General features: G+C 39.4%; 1 protein-coding gene and 1 long non-coding RNA gene across 14 annotated transcripts in view; both read left to right on the forward strand.

Annotated features, from left to right (window-relative positions):
- Window positions 1-23985, forward strand: part of PAPOLA (poly(A) polymerase alpha) — a 66098-nt gene that overhangs the window by 37058 nt on the left and 5055 nt on the right. For 4 of the 13 annotated variants that reach the window (XM_017338077.3, XM_051835926.2, XM_070065625.1 and 1 more), the window contains 7 exons: window positions 653-772; window positions 3513-3622; window positions 8076-8197; window positions 14848-14990; window positions 19011-19111; window positions 19344-19564; window positions 22984-23046. In XM_017338077.3, the coding sequence (XP_017193566.2) occupies window positions 653-772; window positions 3513-3622; window positions 8076-8197; window positions 14848-14990; window positions 19011-19111; window positions 19344-19564; window positions 22984-23046 (880 nt within the window). The remainder of the gene's footprint in view (window positions 1-652; window positions 773-3512; window positions 3623-8075; window positions 8198-14847; window positions 14991-19010; window positions 19112-19343; window positions 19565-22983; window positions 23047-23985) is intronic. The other 9 variants (XM_051835924.2, XM_051835927.2, XM_070065622.1 and 6 more) reach the window with 3 other exon arrangements.
- Window positions 16448-18899, forward strand: LOC138847285 (uncharacterized). The gene is made up of 2 exons (XR_011385044.1): window positions 16448-17365; window positions 18849-18899. It is a non-coding gene; the product is annotated as an uncharacterized lncRNA (long non-coding RNA).

Genomic DNA, 23985 nt, shown 5'->3' on the forward strand with positions numbered 1-23985 from the left:
GGACTAGAGCCAGTGCTCGCGTGGGATGTTGGCATCACAGGTGGTAGCTAAACTTGCCGTGCCACAACTTCAGCCCCCTTGTATTTTTTATTTATTTGAAAGGTGGAGTTAGAGAGAGAGAGAGAGAGAGAGGTCTTCTACCTGCTGGTTCACTCCCCAGATGGCCACAATGCCCAGGGCTGGGCCAGGCCAAAGCCAGGGGCTTCTGGTGGGTTTCGCACATGGGTGCAGGAGCCTAAGCACTTGGATCATCCTCTGCTGCTTTCCCAAACACATTAGCAGGGAGCTGGATCAAAGTAGAGTAACCTGGACTTGAACTGGCGCCCATATGTATTATTTCTTAACTGTAGATTGAAGGGGCCTTTTTTTTTTAAGATGCTGAATTATCTTTAAATATTTGTAACCTTCTTGGCTTGAATGAAGTTTGACATGGTCCCCAGTGCCCCCGCCCCCCATCCCCCAGGCAGTTCAGTGTTTTGGGTAGGTCTTCAGGCTCTTAGGTTTATCTCTGGCAGTTCAGCCACTTGAACTGCCCTGGTATTTTTTAAGTTACTTAGAGTCTTCATTTTCCATGAACTTGGTTTTGTGTATTTGAGGTCTTTTTTTAAGAGTTAACCAAAACTTGTATTAATACTAAGTGGAATTTGTTCAGGGTGGGCTTGGTGGAATCAAAAATCCGCATCCTGGTTGGAAGCTTGGAGAAGAATGAATTTATTACCCTGGCCCATGTGAACCCCCAGTCATTTCCAGCACCCAAAGAAAATCCTGACAAGTGAGTGTTCTTCCATCTGATCCAACTTCCTCCTCCCTTCCTCCCTTAACCGCTTACTTGGAAGCATCTGTGTGTAGCTTTTGTAATTGGTATCATTGTTTTGTTGGTTGCATGTGGTTCAAAACCAATTTGGAATTTACAATTTGGTTTTTCCTGATCAGAAACATTGAAGAGAAAGACTGTCTTGAGAAAATCATAACTGGATTAAGTTATTTTTTGGTAATATTTCTAATAATGAGGTGTCCATTAATTAGAGTTTATGTTGGCAGGTATGCTGGATACTGAATTTAGCATTTCTTCCTAGCATTGTTTTTTTCTCCCATTTGTGTAATGGTTGTTGGAACAGCTGGCTGCATCAGAAATTAGTATTTGCTTTGTGTTGTATTTTTTTTAACAAAAGGTAAGATATTTTGATTTAACCTTGGAGGATTCTGATTTGTGTTGGAGTCTGGACCATTACAAAGATTAGTAAATAAAAAACAGACTTACTTTGTCCTTTGAAGGGTATTTTATATAGGTCAGTTGCTCCTTTTATTACTTAATATGAGACTCTATTGTATTTGGAAGGTTAGGAGAATATTGTTATTATTTTTTTAAGATTTATTTATTTATTTGAAAGGCAGAGAGAGAGGTCTTCCATCGGCTGGGCTGATCCGAAGCAAGGAGCCAAGAGCTTTTTGGGTCTCCTAGGCGGGTGCAAGGGCCCAGTGACTTGTGTCATCCTCTACTGCTCTCCCAGGCCATAGCAGAGAGCTGGATCAGAAGTGGAGCGGCCGGGACTTGCTGGTGCCCAAATGGGATGCTGGCACTGCAGGTGGTAGCTTTACCCAGTATGCCACAGCACTGGCCCCTTATTATAAAGATTTAATTTATTTGAAAAAGTTATATATAGAGAGATCTTCCATCTGCTGGTTTATTACTCAGATGGCCATAACGGCCATGGCTGGGCCAGGATGAAACCCCGAGCCAGGAGCTTCATCTGGGTGTCTCATGGTGGCTTGAAAACTTGGGCTATTTCTTCTGCCTTCCCAGGCCATTAGCAGGGAGCTGAGTTGGAAATGGAGCCGGTAGGACATGAACCCGCACCCATTTGAGATGCTGGCATCATAGATGGCGGCTTTACCCACGTTGCCACATTGTTGGCCCAAAAGACAGTATTATTAATGAGCTTTTAAGAAAATCAAGATTAAAGAAAGACTGAAAAATAGCAGATGAAAATCACTTGAGATTGTGCAGTGATATAATAATTCTGATAGATTTTCTTCCCTTTTGGAAAAATCATAAGTTTGAGCTTTTCAGAATTTTTTGGTTATTGCAGACTTAATTTATTAAGATTGTAGTGCTTCATTCAGTAGATCATGAAATATCCAAAAGTAAACTAATCACTAATTGCAAATTTCCAGTTATGTAGTCTTTTTTTTAAAAAAAAAAAAAGATTTATTTATTTATTTATTTATTGACAGGCAGAGTTAGACAGTGAGAGAGAGAGACATAAAGAAAGGTCTTCCTTCCATTAGTTCACCCCCCAAATGGCCATTATGGCCGGCGTGCTGCGCCGATCCGAAGCCAGGAGCCAGGTGCTTCCTCCTGGTCGCCCATGCGAGTGCAGGGCCTAAGCACTTGGGCCATCCTCCACTGCCTTCCCGGGCCACAGCAGAGAGCTGGACTGGAAGAGGAGCAACTGGGACTAGAACCTGGGGTGCCAGCGCCGCAGGTGGAGGATTAGCCTAGTGAGCTGCAGCGCTGGCCTATTTATTTATTTGAAAGAGTTAGAGAGGCAGAGGCGGAGAGAGAGAGGTCTTCCATCTGCTGGTTCACTCCCCAGATGGCTACAACAGCTGGAGCTGGGATGATCCAAAGCCAGGAGCCAGGAGCTTCTTCTGGGTCTCCCACGTAGATGTAGGGTCCCAAGGACCTGGGCCATCTTCTGCTTTCTCAGGCCACAGCAGAGAGCTAGATTGGAAATGGAGCAGCTGGGACTCGAACCGGCGCCCATATGCTATGCTGGCACTGTAGGCAGTAGCTTAACCTACTGCACCGCAGTAGCACTCCTTCTTTCTGACATTTGGTTTAGCTTCATTTTGTTTCTTTCCTTTTTTTCCCCCCTCTAAGATTTTATTTGAGAGGTAGAATTACAGACAGAGAGAGGGAGACAGAAGAAGGTCTTCCATCTGCTGGTTCACTCCCCAAATGGCCGCAACGCCTGGAGCGGGGCCAGTCTAAAACCAGGAGCTTCTTCAGGGTGTCCCACATGAGTGCAGGGGCCCAAGTATTTGGGCCATCTTCCACTGTTTTCCCAGGCCGTAAGTAGAGAGCTGGATTGGAAGAAGAGCAGCTGAGACTTGAAACTGCACCCTTACAGGATGCCAGTGCCACAGGCGGAGGTTTAGTCCAGTATGCCATAGCGCCAATCCTCTTTTCAACATTACTGAAAAGCACTTTTCTTTATCCCTTGTTAGTTTGGATAGAACTTTGATTTCAGTGCCTTTGATACCTTGCAGTTATTTAAAATACTGTATCAATAGAGTATTTGTTCTAGAGCTCTGATTGTTTCTATAATAATAGGAACACAGATGGTAGTGCGGGGAGGGCTTTGGATTTTGATGTCACTTGGTTTTAGAGCTGCGTTCACTCGTACGTTTGTAATGCAGGTTTTTCTACATACCTCAGGTTGTCAGCCATGTTGATAGCTGCATTTTCATGGAAGTGTGATAAATTACAGTATTGTTTTTCTTTGCAGGGAAGAATTTCGAACGATGTGGGTGATTGGGTTAGTGTTTAAAAAAACAGAGAACTCTGAAAATCTCAGTGTTGATCTCACCTATGATATTCAGTCTTTCACAGATACAGGTATGTCTTTACTTGGATAATTAGAGTTGCTTGTATATGGAATTTGCTTTCATGTACACCATGGGTTAATGATATTTGCAATAATTTTTCAGATTACTTGAGAATAGTAAACAGTAGTCATCAAAATAATTTTTAAAAATTTTTATTTATTAATTTGAGAGAACATGCTTGTATCCTCTGATTCACTCTCCAAATGCCCAGACTGGTTGGGTGATGAGAACTGGGAGCTAGGAACACCCACGTGGGTGACAGGAGCTCAACTACTTGAGCCATCACCTCCTCCTTTGCCGGGTCACCATTAGCAGGAGGCTGGCAGGTACTTGGGTAGGAAATAAAACCCAGGCACTTCGATATTGGATGTGGGTATCTTAACCTCTAGGCCAAATGTCCATCCCCAAAATAATCTTAAATGGTTTTTGTATTAGTTACTAGTTTTAGTGATGTCTAATATATGTGATTTTTTTCTGTTGTGAAGGCCTTTTAAAGTTAAGTTGAACATTTTTAAATTTTGTCTATCGTTCTGACCTGTACCCTGAAGTAAAAGGTAGTGTGCTTTACCTAAGACCAGATGGTGAGTATCATCGATAGGATCTAAGGCTGTTGTGTACAAGCACAACCTTTTAGGTAGTGGTGAATATGCTTAGGGACAGCTGTGTGTCTCTGCATCTCACGTAAGGGCTAATTATATTCTTTCTTAAACGTCTCTCCCTTCCATTTTAAAGCATTTTAGTAAGTGACTTTTTTAATCTGTCGACTGAAGAGTTTCCCCTGAGAACATTCAGTTTTAACATTAAAATTTATTTTTTACCTTGAGGAGAGAAAATATTGATGACTACTTGTTAAAAGGTCAGTATTTAAGTATACTAATTATAATACAAAGAGAATGAAAGAAAAAGGGCATAGCAGTGCCTCCACCCTCTTACCCAGAGACTCAGCCTCCCATGGTTTCACTTACTGGAGTCTGAAAGTATTACATGAAAAGTACAGAGATAAGCAATTAACAGGTTGTAAGTTGCATGCATCATGCATCTGAGTAGCATGATGGGATCTGGCCCCATCCTTCCCGGGTTGTGAATCATCCCTTTGTCCAGCATATCCGTGCTAGCTGTGCAGGGATCACTCAGTAGCCCTCTCAGTGTTTAGACTGTCATTGAATCTGAGCACTGTGTTCAAGTCACCCTTATGTAACAGCCTAATGCTGAGTCACTGTGCTCATCTGATTCACCTCACTTCATTTCATCGTGGAGGCTTTCTATTGTCTCACGTCATCACAAGAATAGTGTGCTACAGTATTTTTAGTGAGACCATAAGCATAAAAGGTTGTTACAGTACATTGTTACAACTATTACTGTTGTTAATCTTACTGTACCTAATTTATAAATTAAGTTGTATCATAGGTATATGTATTGGAAAGTATGTATATGGTTTGCTACTCTCTGGTTTCCAGCATCCATGGGGGGTTTTATAGTGTATCCCCCATAGATGCAGTAGAGACTGCTGTATGTGTTTCAGTCTCTATCTGCTCAGGTAAATAGGGGCACTAGAAGACGTACTTCAGTAGTACCCTTACGTAGAAATCACGAGCACCGGTAACATCTTTGAATTCACACTGAGGTATTTTCTGTGGTGATTCTGATAACCATCACTGCCAGTGTTGCTGTAAAAGTTGCAAATAAAACAAAAAGTGTTCTAGTTTTATATTCCTGTCGTTGTGCTATTGGAAATTTCAAATTAAAATACTTTGTTTTTATGTAAAATTGAATGGAGTTTTTGGTTCAGATTGCTGAGTAGGTTTTTCATCTTGAGGAATATAGGTAGGATATGGTATACTTCTTTTTTGGGTGGAACTGTCCACATTGAAGGATGTCTAGCACCTTTAGCCAGTAGCAACCTTGAATCATAGGGACATCAAAAACACTTCTACAGATTTTTTAGGAAGTCATATGTAGGGTAATACTCTCCCTGCTGGACAGCATAGAAGAAAATCTGATATCATCTTAATCCGTTTTGAACTAGCAAGTCATGAAGAAATACTTGTGAATTAGGAAATTAATTTTGTATATTGTATCCAATTGGAGCTGTTTACTAGAGATTATATTAATGAACCATCAAGATTTTGAAGAATCTTTTAGGTATTTTGCAAAGTAGGTTTTGCTTTGTTACCTTTTTTTTTTTAGCTTTGTTATCTTGAAAGATTTTAATGGAATATGTTATGAGATTTTTAAATAAAATAAATTTAACATTTTTGTAACATGAAGTTTCACCCCTAGCCCCTTTCAGCTGTTTTTTGGGTTGTTCAAGATAGAAATCTTGGTTTCATCTTTGCCCATTTCTCTGCTACTTGGTTTTAATCCATGATGACTGTCTTTTTTTGCCTCTTTCTGTATACATTGAGATCCCTGCCAAGTGTTACTGCTTGCTCTGCTGTCTCCCTAGCCTTAGCCACTCCTGTTGCTCTGTTGGATACTGTCCTGTCCACAGCTTTTCTGTTTCGTCTTTCCCACCTTCAGCTCTTCTCATCCAACATCCAAATGGCATTTTTAAAGTTTATTTATTTCAAGTGAACAGATTTCCTATGCGCAGTTTTAAGAACATAATGATGTTTCCCACCCTTCTCCCTCCCTCCTTTCTTAATTTTTGAGATGACATATTTTCAGTTTGCTTTACCATCACAAGCTTAACCCTCCACTAAATATAGACTTCAACAAGTAAGTAAGTAGAAAAACAAATTTCTTAGGAATACATACAAGGGGTATAAACGATGATCAAATAGTATTTTTACGCCAAATTGGGTCCCAACTGCTTAAAACCTGTATGACCGCCCCTGAGAATCGAAGTCCTAGTCCTTCCTGTCGTTTGCAAGGTTTTCCTGGTCTGCCTCATTGTTCTCATCTTCTTGGACCTTGTTCCTCTTGTAAGTTGTAATGATGTTTCATGTGTATGTCTTGGGGACAGAAAGGTGGTACATTAGTAGGATGCCCTACAGGGCCTGAGGCAGCATTTATTTGGTAATCAAGACATTTCTGCAGGGAACCATTGATATTCACAAGAAGCAAAAGTTAAAGACCGCCGGCGCCGTGGCTCAATAGGCTAATCCTCCACCTTGCGGCACCGGCACACCGGGTTCTAGTCCCGGTCGGGGCGCCGGATTCTGTCCCGGTTGCCCCTCTTCCAGGCCAGCTCTCTGCTATGGCCAGGGAGTGCAGTGGAGGATGGCCCAGGTGCTTGGGCCCTGCACCCCATGGGAGACCAGGAAAAGCACCTGGATCCTGGCTCCTGCCATCGGATCAGCGCGGTGCGCCGGCTGCAGCGGCGGCCATTGGAGGGTGAACCAACGGCAAAGGAAGACCTTTCTCTCTCTGTCTCTCTCTCTCACTGTCCACTCTGCCTGTCAAAAATAAAAAAAAAAAAAAAAAAAAAAAAGTTAAAGACCAAATATCCACAGGTAGTTTAGATCAGGGTTTATTGCTAGATGAGTTCTGGTGTCAATTTCAGCAAAATCCCATGTATCGGGAGCTTCTGGGGTTTTAGATCTGCAGATGAAGCCTTGTGGAGTTTTGCTTTTCTCCTCTCTCTTGTTATAGGCGTGATCTTCTGGGCAGGGCTTCTGTCCGTGATCCTGCTCTTCCTGGAGTGCCATTCCATGGTTGTACGTTTAAATCTTTCATTCACTTTCCTGGCTGAGCTTCCTGTCATGTTAGCTACTTAGTTTTCCTCCATACTTCCGTCACCATCTGATAATGGAGTAAATTTTACTTCCTTTCTCTTTGTTCTGTTCTCCCTACTAAAATGCAGCCTCTGTGAGGCTCCTTGGCTATCCTTCGTTCACAGCTGTGTCTTCAGTGTGTTTACAGATAGGTATATGAAAATCTTTGTTGTATGACTAGATTTTCCCGGTTCAGGGTCTTTGGATCTAAATAATTGGAATTTATTGTGGCATTTTTTTTTTTGTTCCTGTGACCTCTTTTATTTGAGTTATTTTAATAATAGGTAATGTGTCATTACTTTAAAACTTTATCTTGCAGATTCTTGTAAAGGTATCTTTAGGTGTAGTTTTATAAGTTGACTGTTTTTGCTGCATGTGTTGCATACTTGGGTAAAACTTTAAATTTACTAGGTAGCATTTAAAGATATAGGTTTAAGAAACTCTGTTCTTCCAATTGTGATATTTCATCAAGTTATTCCTTTACTACCTAGAGCTACTTAAGGAGTTTCTATATTGAAAGAATTAATATGCTTTGTGCTTTTATGCATTATGTATACCTTGTGGTAAAAGTACTTTGTTCCAGGCAATGAATTATGTCAGATAAGGGGGTAGGTCTTGACCTTATAATTTTATAGGTGTGCAGTATTGATTGGGAAAGAATCTCCTTTTGTAATAGTTTCTCCTTAGTGAGCTTAACTGCCTTTATTAAACTGTTTCTATTTTTTGTAACAATTTCTAATTGTGTAGTTTATAGGCAAGCAATAAACAGCAAGATGTTTGAGGTGGATATGAAAATTGCTGCCATGCATGTAAAAAGAAAGCAACTCCATCAACTGCTACCTAATCATGTGCTTCAGAAAAAGAAAAAGGTAAATTTAGAAAGTACTTATGAAAGCAGTACTAGCTCAGTGTGTGTGTGCATCCAGCCTGTGAGCATTTCAGAACTCAGGCTCAGTTAACACATGTGTTTGAAACAGATGAAAGCATTTTAAAAAGTCTCTGAATCAGTTTTCTTGAACACACTTCCTTCAGACTTAAGAAAGAGGCCCGTGAGAGGTGATGCTGTATGTACCTACTTTGTATACACTCATAGTCTCTTTTAAAAGCCTTTTATTAACACAGTATCCAGTATCCACATCAGTGTCTGGTTTCCTTTAAGTTAATTTATCAAAATTCACTGAGGTAATAGGTGAAAGAGTAAATTATGTAAGTTGCTTTTTCTGTTAGTGACAATGACTTTTTTTTGCTTAGACATAGGAAAATATCCATATATTAATTCACAATTAAATGGTGTATGAAGGAGATTCCCACTAGAAGTTACCAAAGTTGAGAGTTTGCAGTACATTTGGTGTTAATACTTTTTGGGGGGATGGTGAGGGGCTAGCTTAGAGCCATTTTCCTTATTTGAATTTTTATAGTGGACATATGGAATTTTAGTGCAAAATGACAATTTTTTTTCTCTAAGTGGTTTGAAGAATAGATGTCTTCTTCCTATAATTGAATACCTTATGGCATGCAGCAGTGAAAATAAGTTAATTAGAACTGCACATACTAATATTTTGAGTAGAGATAAAATGCAGATGAATATATACCATTTGATGCTTTTATATAAAAAATTTAAAACTTGCAAAACAGTACATTTAGGAGAGAATATGAAATAAAAGTATATATTATGTTAGAGAATGGTGACCACTGTTTTGAGGATAATGGTTATGTGGGGCTGGAGTTGGGAAAAGAATGAAATTTACATACAAAGGGCTTCAGCATTATAATATCTTGTTTCTCAAAAACATAGAAAATATTATGGTAGGAAATAAGGTTAGGCAAAATGAGACTGCTTGGTTCAAATTCAGGCTCTACTGATTGCTAACTGTAACTCTTAGACAAGTTGTGTATCAGACATCTGGTTCTTGATTGATGTCATGACTGAAAAATTGGAATAATAATTTCACCTATCAAGTATTTCATGAGGTTTAAATGAGTCCATGCATACGAAGGGTGGTTTAGACTAATGCCGGCACACATTAATGCTCATTTATGTATCACCATCATCATTATGACTTCTATGGGTATGTAGATTAATTTTGCAGGGTCTAAAATAAAATTATTAAGGACTTAAATATGATGTTCTTTAGGAAGTGATTTTTTTCTTTAGGGATCCCTGAATTAACAAAGTAATCCAGAAAGTACCAAAAATGTATCAGTCTTTTCTCAAGCAGTTTTACTTAACAGCAAATACATAGCATAAAAATTTATCAAGCAGTGGGGCTGGTGCTGTGGCTGCCACTTGCAGTGCTGGCATCAAGTCCTGGCTGTTCCATTTCTGATCCAGCTCTCTTCTGTGGTCTGGATAAGCAGTGGAAGATGGCCCGACTCCTTGGGCCCCTGTACCTGCATGGGAGACTTGGAAGAAGCTCCAGGCTCCTGGCTCCGGTTCGGCACAGTTCCAGCCATTGTAGCCATCTGGGAAGTGAACCAGCGGTTTAAAGACCTCTCTTTCTCTGCCTCTGCCTCTCTTGAAACTCTGCCTTTCAAATAAATAAATAAATCTTTAAAAATAATTTATCAAGCAATTTTATTTTTAAACAAAAACATTATACAAACATTTATCTTCTAAGTGCCTTTTGATGTGATATTGTTAGTGGATTAAAGCAGTTCTACTTAAGCATAAATTTATTATGTATAGAAATATGTTAACATTTTGTGTTTTTTGAAGTTAGTATAAGTAGAATGCGTTCTTTAACACCTAGTTGTTTGTCTAATTAAAGCAGTTACTTATAACTTATTAGATTTTTCCATAATTCTAGATTCATATTGACTTTTAAACTCTTACTGTTTACATGACAGACTTAATACTTGGCACAGCTGTCATATAGTTAAGTAAATTTTTATACAGTATGTTTTTTTATTTTATTATTTTTTAAGGCTTTATTTATTTTTTTGAAAGACAGAGTTTGAGGCAGAGGCAGGGAGAAGGCGGTCTTTTATCCGCCAATTCCCTCCCCAGATGACCGCAACAGCTGTGGCTGGGCCGATCTGAAGCCAGGAGCTTCTTCTGGGTCTCCTGTGTGGGTGCAGGGGCCAAAGGGCTTGGGCCATCTTCCACTGTTTCCCCAGGGCGCAGCAGAGAGCTGGATCAGAAGTGGAGCAGCCGGGTCTCGAACCGGCGTCCATATAGAATGCCAGCACTGCAGCCAGCAGCTTTACCCACTATGCCACAGCACCAGCTCCCAGTTTATTTTTACTCTTTTTTTAAAAGAGGGTAATGTTTTTCTAGACCCTATCTAGAAAATAAAGAGAAAATTAAAAATGTATTATTAAATAAAAATCTATCCAATGAAGTAACTACATTTTCATCTGATAACTCTTTTAACATTGTGGGGTTTTTTTTCTACACAGACTATTCTTCAGTGTATATTAACACATACTATGTGCGTTTTTATTTATATATTTTAAAAATTGATTTACTTATTTGGAAGAGTAACAGAGAAAGTGAGACACAGAGAGATATCTTATCCACTGATTCACTCCCCAGATAGCTTCAGCGGTCAGTGCTAGACCAGGCTGAAGGCAGAAGCCAGGAGCCAGCAGCATCATCAGGATCTCCCACATGGGTGGCAGGGCCCCGACACTTGGGCCATCTTCTGCTGCTTTTCCTAGGCCCTTAAACAGGGAACTGGTTTGGAAGTGGAGTAGCTGGTACGTGAACTAGTGCCATATATTGCTGGCGGCACAGGTGGCGGCTTTTCATGCTGTGTCACAATGCTGGACCCTATTTTTATCTTTAAAAATTATTTATTTGAGAAAGAGATCTTCATCTACTGGTTGACTTCCAAAATGCCTGCAGCAGCCAGGCTGGGCCAGGCCAAAGGCAGGGGCCCATAAATCAGTCCAGATCTCCAACATGGGTGGCAGGTCCCCAAGTAATTGAGTCATCATGTGCTGCCTCCCAGGCTAATCCATTTTGCAGGAAGCAGAAATTAGAGGAGGTACTGGGGGGCTGGCACCGTGGCACAGAGGGTTAATGCCCTGACCTGAAGCGCTGGTATCCTATATGGGCACTGGTTCAAGACCCAACTGCTCCACTTCCGATCCAGCTCTCTGCTGTGGCCTGGGAAAGCAGTAGAAGATGGCCCAAGTGCTTGGGCTCTTGAACCCACATGGGAGACCTGGAGGAAGCTCTTGGCTCCTGGCTTCATATCTGCGGAGCTCCGGCCGTTGCGGCCAACTGGGGAGTGAACTGTTGGATGGAAGACTTTCTCTCTCTCTCTCTCTCTCTCTCTGCCTCTCCTCTCTCTTTGTGTAACTCTGACTTTCAAATAAATGTATCTTAAAAAAAAAAGAGGTACTGGGACTTGAACCCAGGCATTGTGATACGGGATGTGAGTGCCCCAAGATTTTTTGACAAAACTTTAATGTGTGAACTGTCTTATTTTATGCCTGGTATAGCCAAATTATATTTTTGGTGATTGCTCAATATTCATTCTATGGCTTTTGTATGATCAAATTTTTTTCTGTTGATATCATTTATAGATTTTTTTCAAAGTTTTGGTAAAGTAACACTTGTTTTTATAGGCAACAAGTGTCTAGGAGTCTAAACCCATGAATGTTTTTATTGGACTCTTTTTAATAACTTTCTTTTATTTACTACTATTTGCAAAGCACTGTACTAGTTTTTTTTCTATATTTAGTGTTCCAGCAACCCATAGGCATTGTGTCGTATAGAAGAAGTGGAATGGTTTAGAAACTTGCCTGAGGTCATGTACCATGAGTGGTGAATTGAATCTGGGTCTGATTGCAAGTAATGTGTTTTTTTTTCCTCTCTGTAGTATGCTCTTTATTGTATTTTATTCGATAATTTTGATAGACTTTTTTTTAAAGATTTATTATTTATTTGAAAGTCAGAGTTGCACAGAGAGTGAAGGAGAGGCAGAGAGAGAGAGAAGAGGTCTTCCATCTGCTGGTTCACTCCCCAGTTGGCTGCAACTGCTGGAGCTGCGCTGATCCAAAGCCAGAAGCTTCTTCTGGGTCTCCCACACAGGTGCAGGGACCCAAGAACTTGGGCCATCTTCTACTGCTTACCCAGGCCATAGCAAAGAGCTGGATTGGAAGTGGAGCAGCCAGGACTCGAACCGGTGCCCATATGGGTTGCCGGAACTGCAGGCAGTGGCTTTACCCACTACGCCACAGCACTGGCCCCAGATAGACTGTTTATGATTATTTGGCTTTGAGGTCTTTTGAGACTAGATAGATACAGAGCCAAAGCAGATGAGCTTAATGGTGCTTTGTGTTCAGACCAACCAGTTAAAAACCTTCAAATTCACATATTACCCACAGCAGTGGTCTGTTCTTTCTTAAGATTTATTTATTTATTTATTTGAAAGGCAGAGAAAGGTTTTCCATTCATTGATTCACTCCCCAGATGGCCTCAATAGGGAGGCTAGGCTGAATACAGGAGCCAGGAACTGTTCTTCCAGGTCTCCCACCTGGGTGCAGAGGCCCAAGCAGTTGGGCCATCTCCTTCTGCTTTCTCAGGCCATTAGCAGGGAGCTGATTGGAAGTGGAATAACTGAGACTGAACCAGTGCCCACATGGGATGCCAGTGTCACAGGCAGCTGCTTTACCTGCTGTGCCACAATTGCAGCCCCTGGTTTGTTTCCTTATAGGTGTCTGGTCACCTGGTCAGGCAGGTAACTGTAGAATTGAATATAATTTACTTACTGACACTTTGTTCTCATGTCTGGTAGAAAAATAAGATTGGTAGCATCTTGGACTAGGAAAGTTACTCATTTAGAATATTTTGTTTTACAACTGACTGCATAAGCAAATATTATTCTCTCCTCTTTTCTACTGAATCTTATCTTCCCCATTTAATAAATTTTGATTTATGTATACAAGTGGCATCTCTGGTGCTAAGTCAGAGATGAGATAGCTTGTCATTTGGGGAACTGGAGAGTGGAACACACACGTACACCCATGGAGTGGATTTTGTCAACAACCTGAGTTACTTCCATTAAAATGTTTCTATAGGAAATGAACACTGAGGCTGAACCTATAAGAAAGATAAAGATGAAGGAATCAGTGTGATTTTTTTTTTTTTAAGAGATTTAATTATTTGAAAACATGACAAAGGTAGGGACTGAGAAAGGGATCTTCCATCCTCTGGTTCACTCCCGAAGTGCTCGCAATAGCCAAAGCTAGGTCAAATGGAAGCCAGAAGCCAGGAACTCCATCCAGGTCTCCCAAGTGGGAGGCAAGGATCCAAGCACTTGGACCATCATCGAGGGAAGCTGAATTGAGTGGAGCAGTCGGGACTTGAATCGGGTGCTTGATAGGGTATGCAGGGATCCCAAATACTGGCTTAACCGACTGTGCAGCCACACCCCATCCCCAGGAATCAATTTAACATTACAAAACTTAAAACTTAATCACTATAGAAGTGAACTTTAGTCCCATAAAACTGTTCATAGGTTTTTGGTTTTCCTGCATTATTTATTTTGGAGCACTTTGATTTTTAAGAAGCAGGGCCAACATTAGGTTCTATACTGGGAAGTTAAAATTATTTCTGCTTTTATTTTCATATAATTTATACTACCAAATATACCATGTTAAAATCTTCAATTGCAGTAAGAGCACTAGAAATTTTGCTTCTGAGAGTCTCATTTATTGACAAATAATGATGAGTGGCAATGAGTTACACTTGGTAAAGTTTTTTGAAATGACTTAATTTTTTTAAAAGATTTTATTTATTTGAGAGGTAGAGTTACGGAGAGAGACAGGGAAAGAGGAAGAGAGAGGTCTTCCAACCACTGGTTCACTCCTCAAATGGCTGCAGCAACTAGAGCTGAGCCAGTCTGCAGCCAGGAGCTTCTTCTGGGTTTCCCACTTGGGTGCATGGGCCCAAACACTTGGGCCATCTCTTCTACTGCTTTCCCAGACCATCATCAGGGGGCTGGATTGGAAGTAGAGCAGCTGGGACCCAGACCGGCGCCCATATGGAATGCTGGCACCACAGGCAGAGGCTTAGCCCACTGTGCCACAGCACTGGACCTGAAATGACTTAATTTTTATCTTCATTGTAGGATAGTTAGAAATCTGTAAACAAAAATAATCACTTCTAATCTCACTAACTAAAGATTATCAGTTAATGTGATGTAAATTGTTGACTTTTTCTTGGATATTTGTGTGTGTGTGTTTATACTCCTGATTGAAGATTCATGGAATTTCATAGTACATTTCAATTTGCAGTGTCTTAGCAATCAGCGTGTATGTTTAATGTAGCATTCCTTCTTCCTTTTTTCCCTGCGTAAGAATTGTCAAGTTGAAGGCCTCTTTAGAAGCCTGGAAGTACATGACTCAAATTTTTACCTTTTACAATCAGCACGGCACTAATGATTTTCATCCTAGTGATTTATGCTTTTTAGTAGAAATCATAGAAGTTATATATACAAAGTTTTCTTATTTCAAAGGTCTGGGTGACATAGATACATATATGTAATTAAATATTTTTTGGTTACAGCATTCAACAGAAGGTGTCAAATTGACAGCTCTGAATGACAGCAGCCTCGACTTGTCTATGGACAGTGATAACAGCATGTCTGTGCCTTCACCCACTAGTGCTATGAAGACCAGTCCATTGAACAGTTCTGGCAGCTCTCAGGGGTAAGGAAAAGGAAGGGAAGGGAAGCGGAGTGACAACATTGTTGGCCTCTGAAGTCAGCGATTTAGAATGTTATTTATATTCCATTTTCTGATTTTTTTAAGATAGCAATTTAACTCCTAGTTTTGGGGACATTTGTTTTAGGTTTTATCCTAATGAATATATTTGGAAAATTTGGGGACTGAGATGTCTCGATTGAAATATGAATGAGGCCGGCGCCGTGACTCACTTGGCTAATCCTCCTCCTGCAGCACTGGCACCCCAGGTTCTAGTCCCGGTTGGGGCGCCGGTTCTGTCCCGGTTGCTCCTCTTCCAGTCCAGCTCTCTGCTGTGGCCCGGGAAGGCAGTGGAGGATGGCCCAAGTGTTTGGGCCCTGCACCCGCATGGGAGACCAGGAGGAAGTACCTGGCTCCTGGCTTCGGATCGGCACAGCGCGCCGGCTATGTCGGCCATTTGGGGGGTGAACCAACAGAAAAAGGAAGACCTTTCTCTCTGTCTCTCTCTTACTGTCTAACTCTGCCTGTCAAAAAACAAAACAAAAAAAGAAATATGAATGAATGCTATCACTGTAATCCCTCCACATTTATATATTTAGAAATTATTGCTGCAGTAGATTATTTGGTGTGTTGAGGAGAACAGACTCAAAGAACAAAACCCACCTTTGTGTCCTAGAGCTGCTTACACTTGGAGCAGGGAGCGTATCTGTGAAAGCATTAGGGATTTTCTAAAGAAGGTAAAGATGTAGCTGGGTGGTTTTAGTTAGGGAATTCCTGTTTTTGAACTCCGTATCCCATTATAAACATTTAAAGCAGCTTTCAAATTTTTATTATGAAAGAAAGATGGCATATTTTTGTCTGTGGTGGTAAAAATCAGAACATAGTAATGTTGTATTTATATTTGATTACTGAACATGTTTATGTTGGATCCTTCTAGAATTCCATGTATCTACTACCATATTTTCAAAGAGCGCTATTTACAGAGACTTATGGGGTACTTGTAGTATTTTCCAATGTGGTGGTTATACTGATCACTTTCTAAATGAATGGATGCTTAAAAATTTGAGCACTTTTATGAATATGTGGTGTAGTTTAACTTTTTAAAAAATTTTTAATATTTGGGTTAGCAGTGTCTAACCCAATGGCAAAGATGTAGTTTGAGGATTGGAGGAGTTTACTTTTCTTCTTCTTGGACTTTCCGTGTGTGGTGTGTTTTTAAGTTAATCAAGCACAAGCTGGACTTCAGGCCTCACTGTGTCCTGTGTTTCTTCCAGTTTTGAAAATAGTTCTTAGATGTTGAGCATTAACTTTTACATGTTTGTTTTGTGTTTCATTGGTTGTTTGCTTGTTTTCTGAAGAAGACATTTTAGATAAGGAGTTTTCCCCTTGTTTGCGTTGAGTTGGTGCGTGTGTGTGTGTGTGTGTGTATATATATATATATATATAAAATGTGTAGTCATGCTATGCAGTTTTGCAAGTTTAGTGTTGAAATTTAATTTCTTCACAACTAATATAAAATAACAAAGTCTTTTGGATTTTAAGTATAGCATTGTGTGTTTGACAAATGCTCTTTATAATTAGACACTGTGCTAGCTATTTCAGGTTTTCTCGTGCATCTGCGGCTTTGGCTGGCGTTTGTTATTCGATCATTAAATGCTTGTGTAATGCCAGGGCTCTCTTCAGGTCTCATTATCGCATCCTGATGGTGTCTCCACTCACCTTCAGTACTAGTGAGCGCCCCCCTCACACTTTCAGAGCATGAGGTGTAGCTGAAGGAGAGTAGAGGACCAGAAGACTTTGTGCTTTAGTTTTCCTTTCAGGAGATGAAAACTCGATCTTAATTTAGATGCAAATATGTAGGATATATTTTAGATAGAAAAGTTGAAGAGTTAGGAGAATAAAGGAATTTGAGTTTCTTGAGGTGATAGGAGGTATAGGGATCTAGAACATGAAAAAGGGATTGGGCTTTGGTTATGATAAGTGGAGGGGAGAAGAGGTTAATGAAAGAAGGAGGTGCAGCTTTTTTATATATTTATCTCAAAATTTGGAATACGTCCTGGCTGCTGGCTGTCTTTGTCTGTGAAGTAGGAAGTAAAGTTGGCTGAGTTTGGCATGTGAAATGGAAGGAAAAGGGGAAGTTTTTTCAGGGGTGGGGAAGGAGCTTTAGAAAACATTTCTAGAGTGAAATATTACAGTATCCCTGAAACGTAGAGTCATGGCCATTTGGCCCATTTGTAGATGGACTTCTAGGTTTTTATGTACCCTTGGACTTTGTATGCATAAAATTATTTCTATGTCTCAGACTACTTTTCCATAATTTTTTATAGAATTTTGTTCTGTCCCAAACCAGTTGTCTCTTATCCCGAATCAATTAAGAAAAGGTCTTTCAAGGGGACTCCAATTTAATCCCATCAAGGTGGCATGTACCAATGCCATCTCACTAGTCCAAGTGATCAATTTCAGTTCGCAATTGATCATAATGAAAGGACTAAGAGTCAAAGGGAGCACATAAGCAAGTCTAGTACCTGCTAACACTAACCGATAGAATAAATAAAGGGGAGAGTGATCCAACATGGGAAGTGAGATACTCAGCAGACTCATAGAATGGCAGATGCCCTAAATAGCACTCTGGCCTCAGAATCAGCCCTAAAGGCATTCAGATCTGGCTGAAAAGCCCATGAGAGTATTTCAGGCATGGAAAGCCAAGACACTCTGGCAAAAGATCTCTGTGAGTGAGATCCCAGTGGAAAGAACAGGTCTTCAAAGAAGGAGGTACCTTTCTCTGAAGGGAGGAGAGAACCTCCACTTTGACTATGACCTTGTCTAAACAAGATAAGAGTCGGAGAACTCAAGGGGCTTCCATAGCCTTGGAAACTCATGACTGGAGCATAGGGAGATTACTGATGCCATAGACAGGAGTGTCAATTGGTAAAGTCAACAACAGGAGTCACTGTGCACTTACTCCTCATGTAGGATCTCTGTCCTTAATGTGCTGTGCATTGAGATTTAATGCTATAATGAGTACTCAAATAATATATTTCACTTTGTGTTTCTATGGGGGTGCAAACTGTTGAAATCTTTACTTAATGCATACTAAACTGATCCTCTGTAAAAAAAAAAAAAAAAAAAAAAAAAAAAAGAAAAGAAAAGAAAAGAAAAGAAACTATCAACTCCCAACTTGACTCTCACTGGGATTAAACATGACAATAGGTCTGATCTGATTTCATCATCATTAAAAAAAATCATCTATTATTTTTCACTTTATGTTTCTGTGTGGGAGCAAACTGTTGAAATCCTTACTTAATGTATACTAAGCTGATCTTCTGTATATTAAGATAATCGAAAATGAATCTTGATGTGAATGGAAGGGGAGAGGGAGTGGGAAAGGGGAGGGTTGTGGGTGGGACGGTATGGGGGGGAAGCCATAGTAATCCATTATTCGTACTTTGGAAACGTATATTCATTAAATAAAAGTTAAAAAAAAATAAAAAAGCCGGCGCCGTGGCTCAATAGGCTAATCCTCCACCTTGCGGCGCCGGCACACCGGGTTCTAGTCCCGGTTGGGGCACCGGATTCTGTCCCGGTTGCCCCTCTTCCAGGCCAGCTCTCTGCTATGGCCAGGGAGTGCAGTGGAGGATGGCCCAGGTGCTTGGGCCCTGCACCCCATGGGAGACCAGGAAAAGCACCTGGCTCCTGGCTCCTGCCAGGATCAGCGCGGTGCGCCGGCTGCAGCGGCGGCCATTGGAGGGTGAACCAGCGGCAAAGGAAGACCTTTCTCTCTCTGTCTCTCTCTCTCACTGTCCACTCTGCCTGTCAAAAAAAAAAAAAAAAAAAAAAAAAAAAAAAAAAAAAAAAAAAGAAAAGGTCTTTCAGAGCCATTATCAGGTGAAGTCAGTAGTTGAAAGGTATAGGAAATGGAAATTAAGAAATTGTTCACTGAAGATCAGTGATGTTAAAGTACTGAGTTTTATTTCATACTTCTTATTTTTTTGTTTTTTTTTTAAAGTTAATTTTTGTTCTTTTTAGCAGAAACAGTCCTGCTCCAGCTGTGACAGCAGCATCTGTGACCAACACACAGGCTACTGAAGTTTCTGTGCCACAAGTAAATTCCAGTGAAAGCTCAGGGGGTAAGGAAATTGGTTTGATAGGTTTGACCATTCTTGCTTTTATAATTGGTATTAACCTTCATTGTGAAAAATGGGTTTGTTGATTAATTCTGTAGTTTGAAATCAATTTTTTGATGCCATTTTATTATTTGCATGTGAAGTTATTTGTGAAATTAAATTTAGAGAAATAAAAGCTTGCAATTTAATGTTGATATTCTTTTGATTTGTACATGTTCATATTTTTACTGCTTAGGTACATCGAGTGAAAGCATTCCTCAAACTGCCACACAACCAGCCATTTCTCCACCACCAAAGCCTACAGTCTCCAGAGTTGTTTCCTCAACACGTCTGGTAAACCCACCACCTAGACATTCAGGAAGTGCACCAACAAAAGTACCTAATCCTATAGCAGGAGTCAAGAGGACATCCTCCCCTCATAAAGAAGAGAGTCCCAAGAAAACCAAAACAGAAGAGGTATATATATGCCAAATATGTTGGTTAGCCGTGGCTGTGCCACTTTGCCTATTTTCAAATCCAGTGGAACAAAGTCTGTTGAGCCAGAATGTAGCAGGATCAAGGAGGAGCGTTTTCGGGAAGTTTGTGAGTGAGTCTGCTGCTGTTAGTGCCATAAGTGCTTTCACCTCTCCTGCTCTCCTGAGTAGCTACCTCTTCTGTAGAATTGGGCTTCTCTTTGAAACTTCTTTGCAGTGTAGTCTGTGACTCAGTTTAGCTCAGAAATGCATGTGATCTTGATTTATTATTCTCTAATGCTGGTGCCTTTTATTTGTACCGATTCTTTGATGGGCTCCTTTGGACAAGTTTTGGCCTCCGTGATCCAGCTGTAGTTGTGGGGCTTTTGTACTGTACTTGGATTCTAGGATCACTAAGTCCCAAAGGTTCTCAGAGAATTCTTCCTGAAGGACTCCGCAAGATTGCAAAATCATATTAACTCAGGGGTCTGTCTGCAGGGAACTTCTAGCAGTACGTTCACTTTTTATAATTAAGTAGGCTTGTCTTGTCACAATTTCAAAATAGTTTTAGGAAAACCATTAAAAACATATGTTGATTTGGTGTGAAATAGAAATAGTCTTGTTACACAGTTTGATCTTTCTGTAGTTATTCTCATGTTGTTTTCTTGCTAGTGGGACATACACCTTTGCCCCAGAAATCAGTCTAAAAGCAACAATTTCATTGTGATTTTTGGCTGATAATTTATTAGGAACTTATCATTACACAAAAATTCTTTAGATCAGGGAGAAAAAATCCAGGATTCTCATGGAGTCTGTAGTCTTGATCAATTCTGGTGAAATTATGCCTCTTAATCTGTTTTTTAGTTTATTTTAAAGGCTTTTATTTTATTTCTTTTGTAAATAGTCAATATTAACTAAAAATGAATAAGCTGATGAATTTTTTTAGTCTTAAATGAGAATGAAAAATGAGTGTAGTGTGTCACACCATGCAAGATGTGTTCTGAAAACCCATCTATATCTGGGACTACCTAAGAAGGTGTTTGTCATTCTTGGTTGTGTGTCAGAATTGTTCTCTTACATTTTAGGGTCTCTTTCAGATAGACTGAGTCAGCGTCCTCTCAGGGGTTAGGCCTGAGAATCTTCTGAAAAGCCGCAACCTAGGAGTGTACTGCTTTTAGTGTACATTAGACATTCTGCCTACTGATTGTTCCAGGTTAGCAGAGCATTTCAGTGTTCACGTTTCTCTCTAACACAGGCAGGCATATGTAATTGTAACTCTAAATATTTGGTTTCTTTAATAAATGGGACCCTGAGAGCGCTAAGTAAATATATACCAGCACAGTGTTTTTAATTTTGTTTTCACTTACCTTAGTAGAATGGTAGTCATGTTTCTTATCTGGTTTAAAGAAGGAATAGAAATATATTTAGTATGGAAAATTAAAAATGTATATGAAAGTAAAGAACGTCACTTAATGTTTCTCTGTATCCATGACACAGCTTCAGTGATACTGAACTCTCAGCCAGTCTCTGTAGCCTTGATTCTGTCAGCCTCTTCCATCTCCTGTAGATTATTCAGTAGCAAGATCCAGACATCGTATCATTTCATCAGAGTTCTTAAAGTCATGTGCCTATAAAAGAAAATATAAATGAGCCAAAATCAGCCCACCAATAAAAATAATTTATTAACGTCATCAAATATCTTGCCAGTGCTAGTCCTGATTGACTCATTGACTTTTTAAAATTGTCTGTCTGTTTAGATATGCAACTGAAAAAGATCCCTGCACTGTAATTGTTTGATGTGTCTTCAGTATCCTACATGGGGGAGAACCTTTTTTTCTGCCCTGGGCCATTTGGGTATTTATTACATCATTAACAGGCCATACGAAATTATCAACTTAAAAATAAACCTATACATTTATTGAATATTGTGTCCTACCTGTGGTTGCCATGGCAGCATCAAACAGAATGATTTCATGTGCCCCATATGGTCCTGCCGGGTGGTTCCCACCACTACATACATCCCCCCACCCCTTTTTTTTTCTTTTTCTTTTTCTTTTTCTTTTTCTTTTTCTTTCTTTCTTTTTTTTTCTTTTTGACCTTGCAGTCTTTTTGTTTTGTGATTTCAGTCTGGATTTTGCTTATTCCATCTGCATGGAGTTGATTTACAGACATAGACTTTGAAGGTGGAAAGGGGATGTTAGGTTATTTTATAGGCTAATCTCACTTCCTAGTTGCATTTGCAGTTATAAAAACTATTGTAGTGAGAGGCAGTATTTGAACTCAGACCTGAAACTCTTCGTGCTTGTTATATAAGTACTCTGCTTTTGAATTCCCTCCTTAACTGAATCTTTTGGTCTCTGCTAATGAATACTTGATATTAGAAAAAATTCACTCAATAATACACTAACCTGCCTGTAGACAAGAGTTTTTAGATAACATGGTATTTTAGTTTTGTTTACTGTTCTTCATAACTTAATTTTCAAATACATATAAATGATAATAAAATAGAATAAAATGATAATAAAAATAGAAAACATTTGCTCTGTCTCCTGAATTATATGGCTAAATTAAGCTATATATTTTTAAGGCTTTAGTCTATGGAAAATTTCAAACATGTACAAAAGAGTAATGCAGTGTCCTTGTTTGTATCAGCCAGCTTCAGCGTTTAATAACCATGGTCCGTCCTGTTTGATTTGCACACTCATTCCTTCCCTGCTGTGTGGAGCAAGCTCGAGGCATGTCCTTTCCAGCGCAGATACTTCTGTGTGTTTCTGAAAATCAAGATGCAGTATATTTATCACACTAATTCCATAATGTCACACATCCAGTCAGTATTTGTTGTAACATAAATTGCCATTTTTAAAGTTTGTGTGTTTGCAGGAAGCAGATTAAGTCCTTATTAGAATTGGTTTCTATTGCCACAGTTAAAATTAAATTTCAGTTCTGCTTGGTAAATGAAGCCAAGAAAATAGTGTCAGAATAGTTTTTTAAGACCCACAGAGAGCGTATTTCAAACCTTGTGTTCTTGAGGATTTTCATAGTTCTCACTAAGGAAGGGTAGATTCTCTGGTTAAGTTTGAGAAAATGGTATTCTTCATAAAATTCTCAGAACCTTTTATATGCTAATGTGCATGTGAATCTTCCTAGAATGGGAGCAAGAGTACGCCAAGTTCCTGAGCTTGTTTGTTCAGGGAATTCTTTTTGTTTTTCCTTACAAAAAATTTATGAACTTAGTGGTTTGGGGAATGTACTTTAGATGGTGATCTGCAGTACTCATTTTTCGCATGTTCTTTTTAATTTTAGTAGTTGCTGAATTCAAATTATGTTTATAGTTTTGAAAAATTTTCATACATTAAAGCATTGATTGGCAAATAATCCAGATTCTTTCATTTTAGAGAATAAAGCTTTTTTTTTTAAAAACAGGATGAAACAAGTGAAGATGCTAACTGTCTTGCTTTGAGTGGACATGATAAAACTGAAACAAAGGTATATCAATTTAGCCTTTAGAATACATACACAATTAAGAGTACAAAAGATGTGATACAAATGTCTCTAGAGTATTGTACTGTATTTTGTAGCATAGGTTTTAGATTTTTGTCAGTACTGTCTTTAGACAAGTGTTTGTTCCTTTTTAATGTTAATTAATTTTGCTCAACACTGAAGGGAATGTAATAGTGAGACATGTTCCATACATTTAAAGGAGCTTACAATGAAGTAGAAAATATAAGATGTAGATATATGTAATTGCTACCCAATAAAGTCAGACTAATTGAGGACTGGAGACTGAGGACAGGGAGGAATAAGGTGTTACTTTTGGCTGCAGAGACCAGTAAAAGGCTTCACAGAGCGGGAAGTAGCATTTGAAGTCGTCTTTGAAGGATACATGGGAGTTTTGGCAGTCGGAGATGAAAAGATCATCTCACTGTTCGGTTCAGATTATGGTTTGGTTAGGGAACTAGTTTTTGACAGAAGGGTTTGGTTAAAATGTAGGGTATATGGGGTTTGAATAAGGTAGATGGAGTGGAAGAGATTGGTTTTGTCTACATTGTAAAAGACATTGAATGAATGAACTTTGAACTTGATTCCCCTTTGTTGTAGAAAAATTAGAAGTCCTCCCCCCTTCTCCTTAATTATTCAGATTTCTGTGATGGATACTTTAACAAGTATTCTTTTGGTGTGTTTCTAGATTTTATGTGTACCCTCACATGTACTACATAGCAATTCCTTTTTGCTTTCCTATTAATTTACATTGTAAACCAAGAAAACATGTTGGTGTCATTAAGTAATCTACAGCATTATTAACATACAGAATCCCATCTTAAGGCTGTTACTATATTGTATTCAACCAGTGCCCAGTCATTAACAGTTTCCATTAAAAAAAGCAGGTTGTACTTTCCTAGTGTAGTCTTGACTGTTGTTAAATTC

This window comes from Oryctolagus cuniculus, chromosome 20 (assembly GCF_964237555.1).
Source record: "Oryctolagus cuniculus chromosome 20, mOryCun1.1, whole genome shotgun sequence".
In the NCBI taxonomy this organism is placed as follows: Eukaryota; Metazoa; Chordata; class Mammalia; order Lagomorpha; family Leporidae; genus Oryctolagus; species Oryctolagus cuniculus.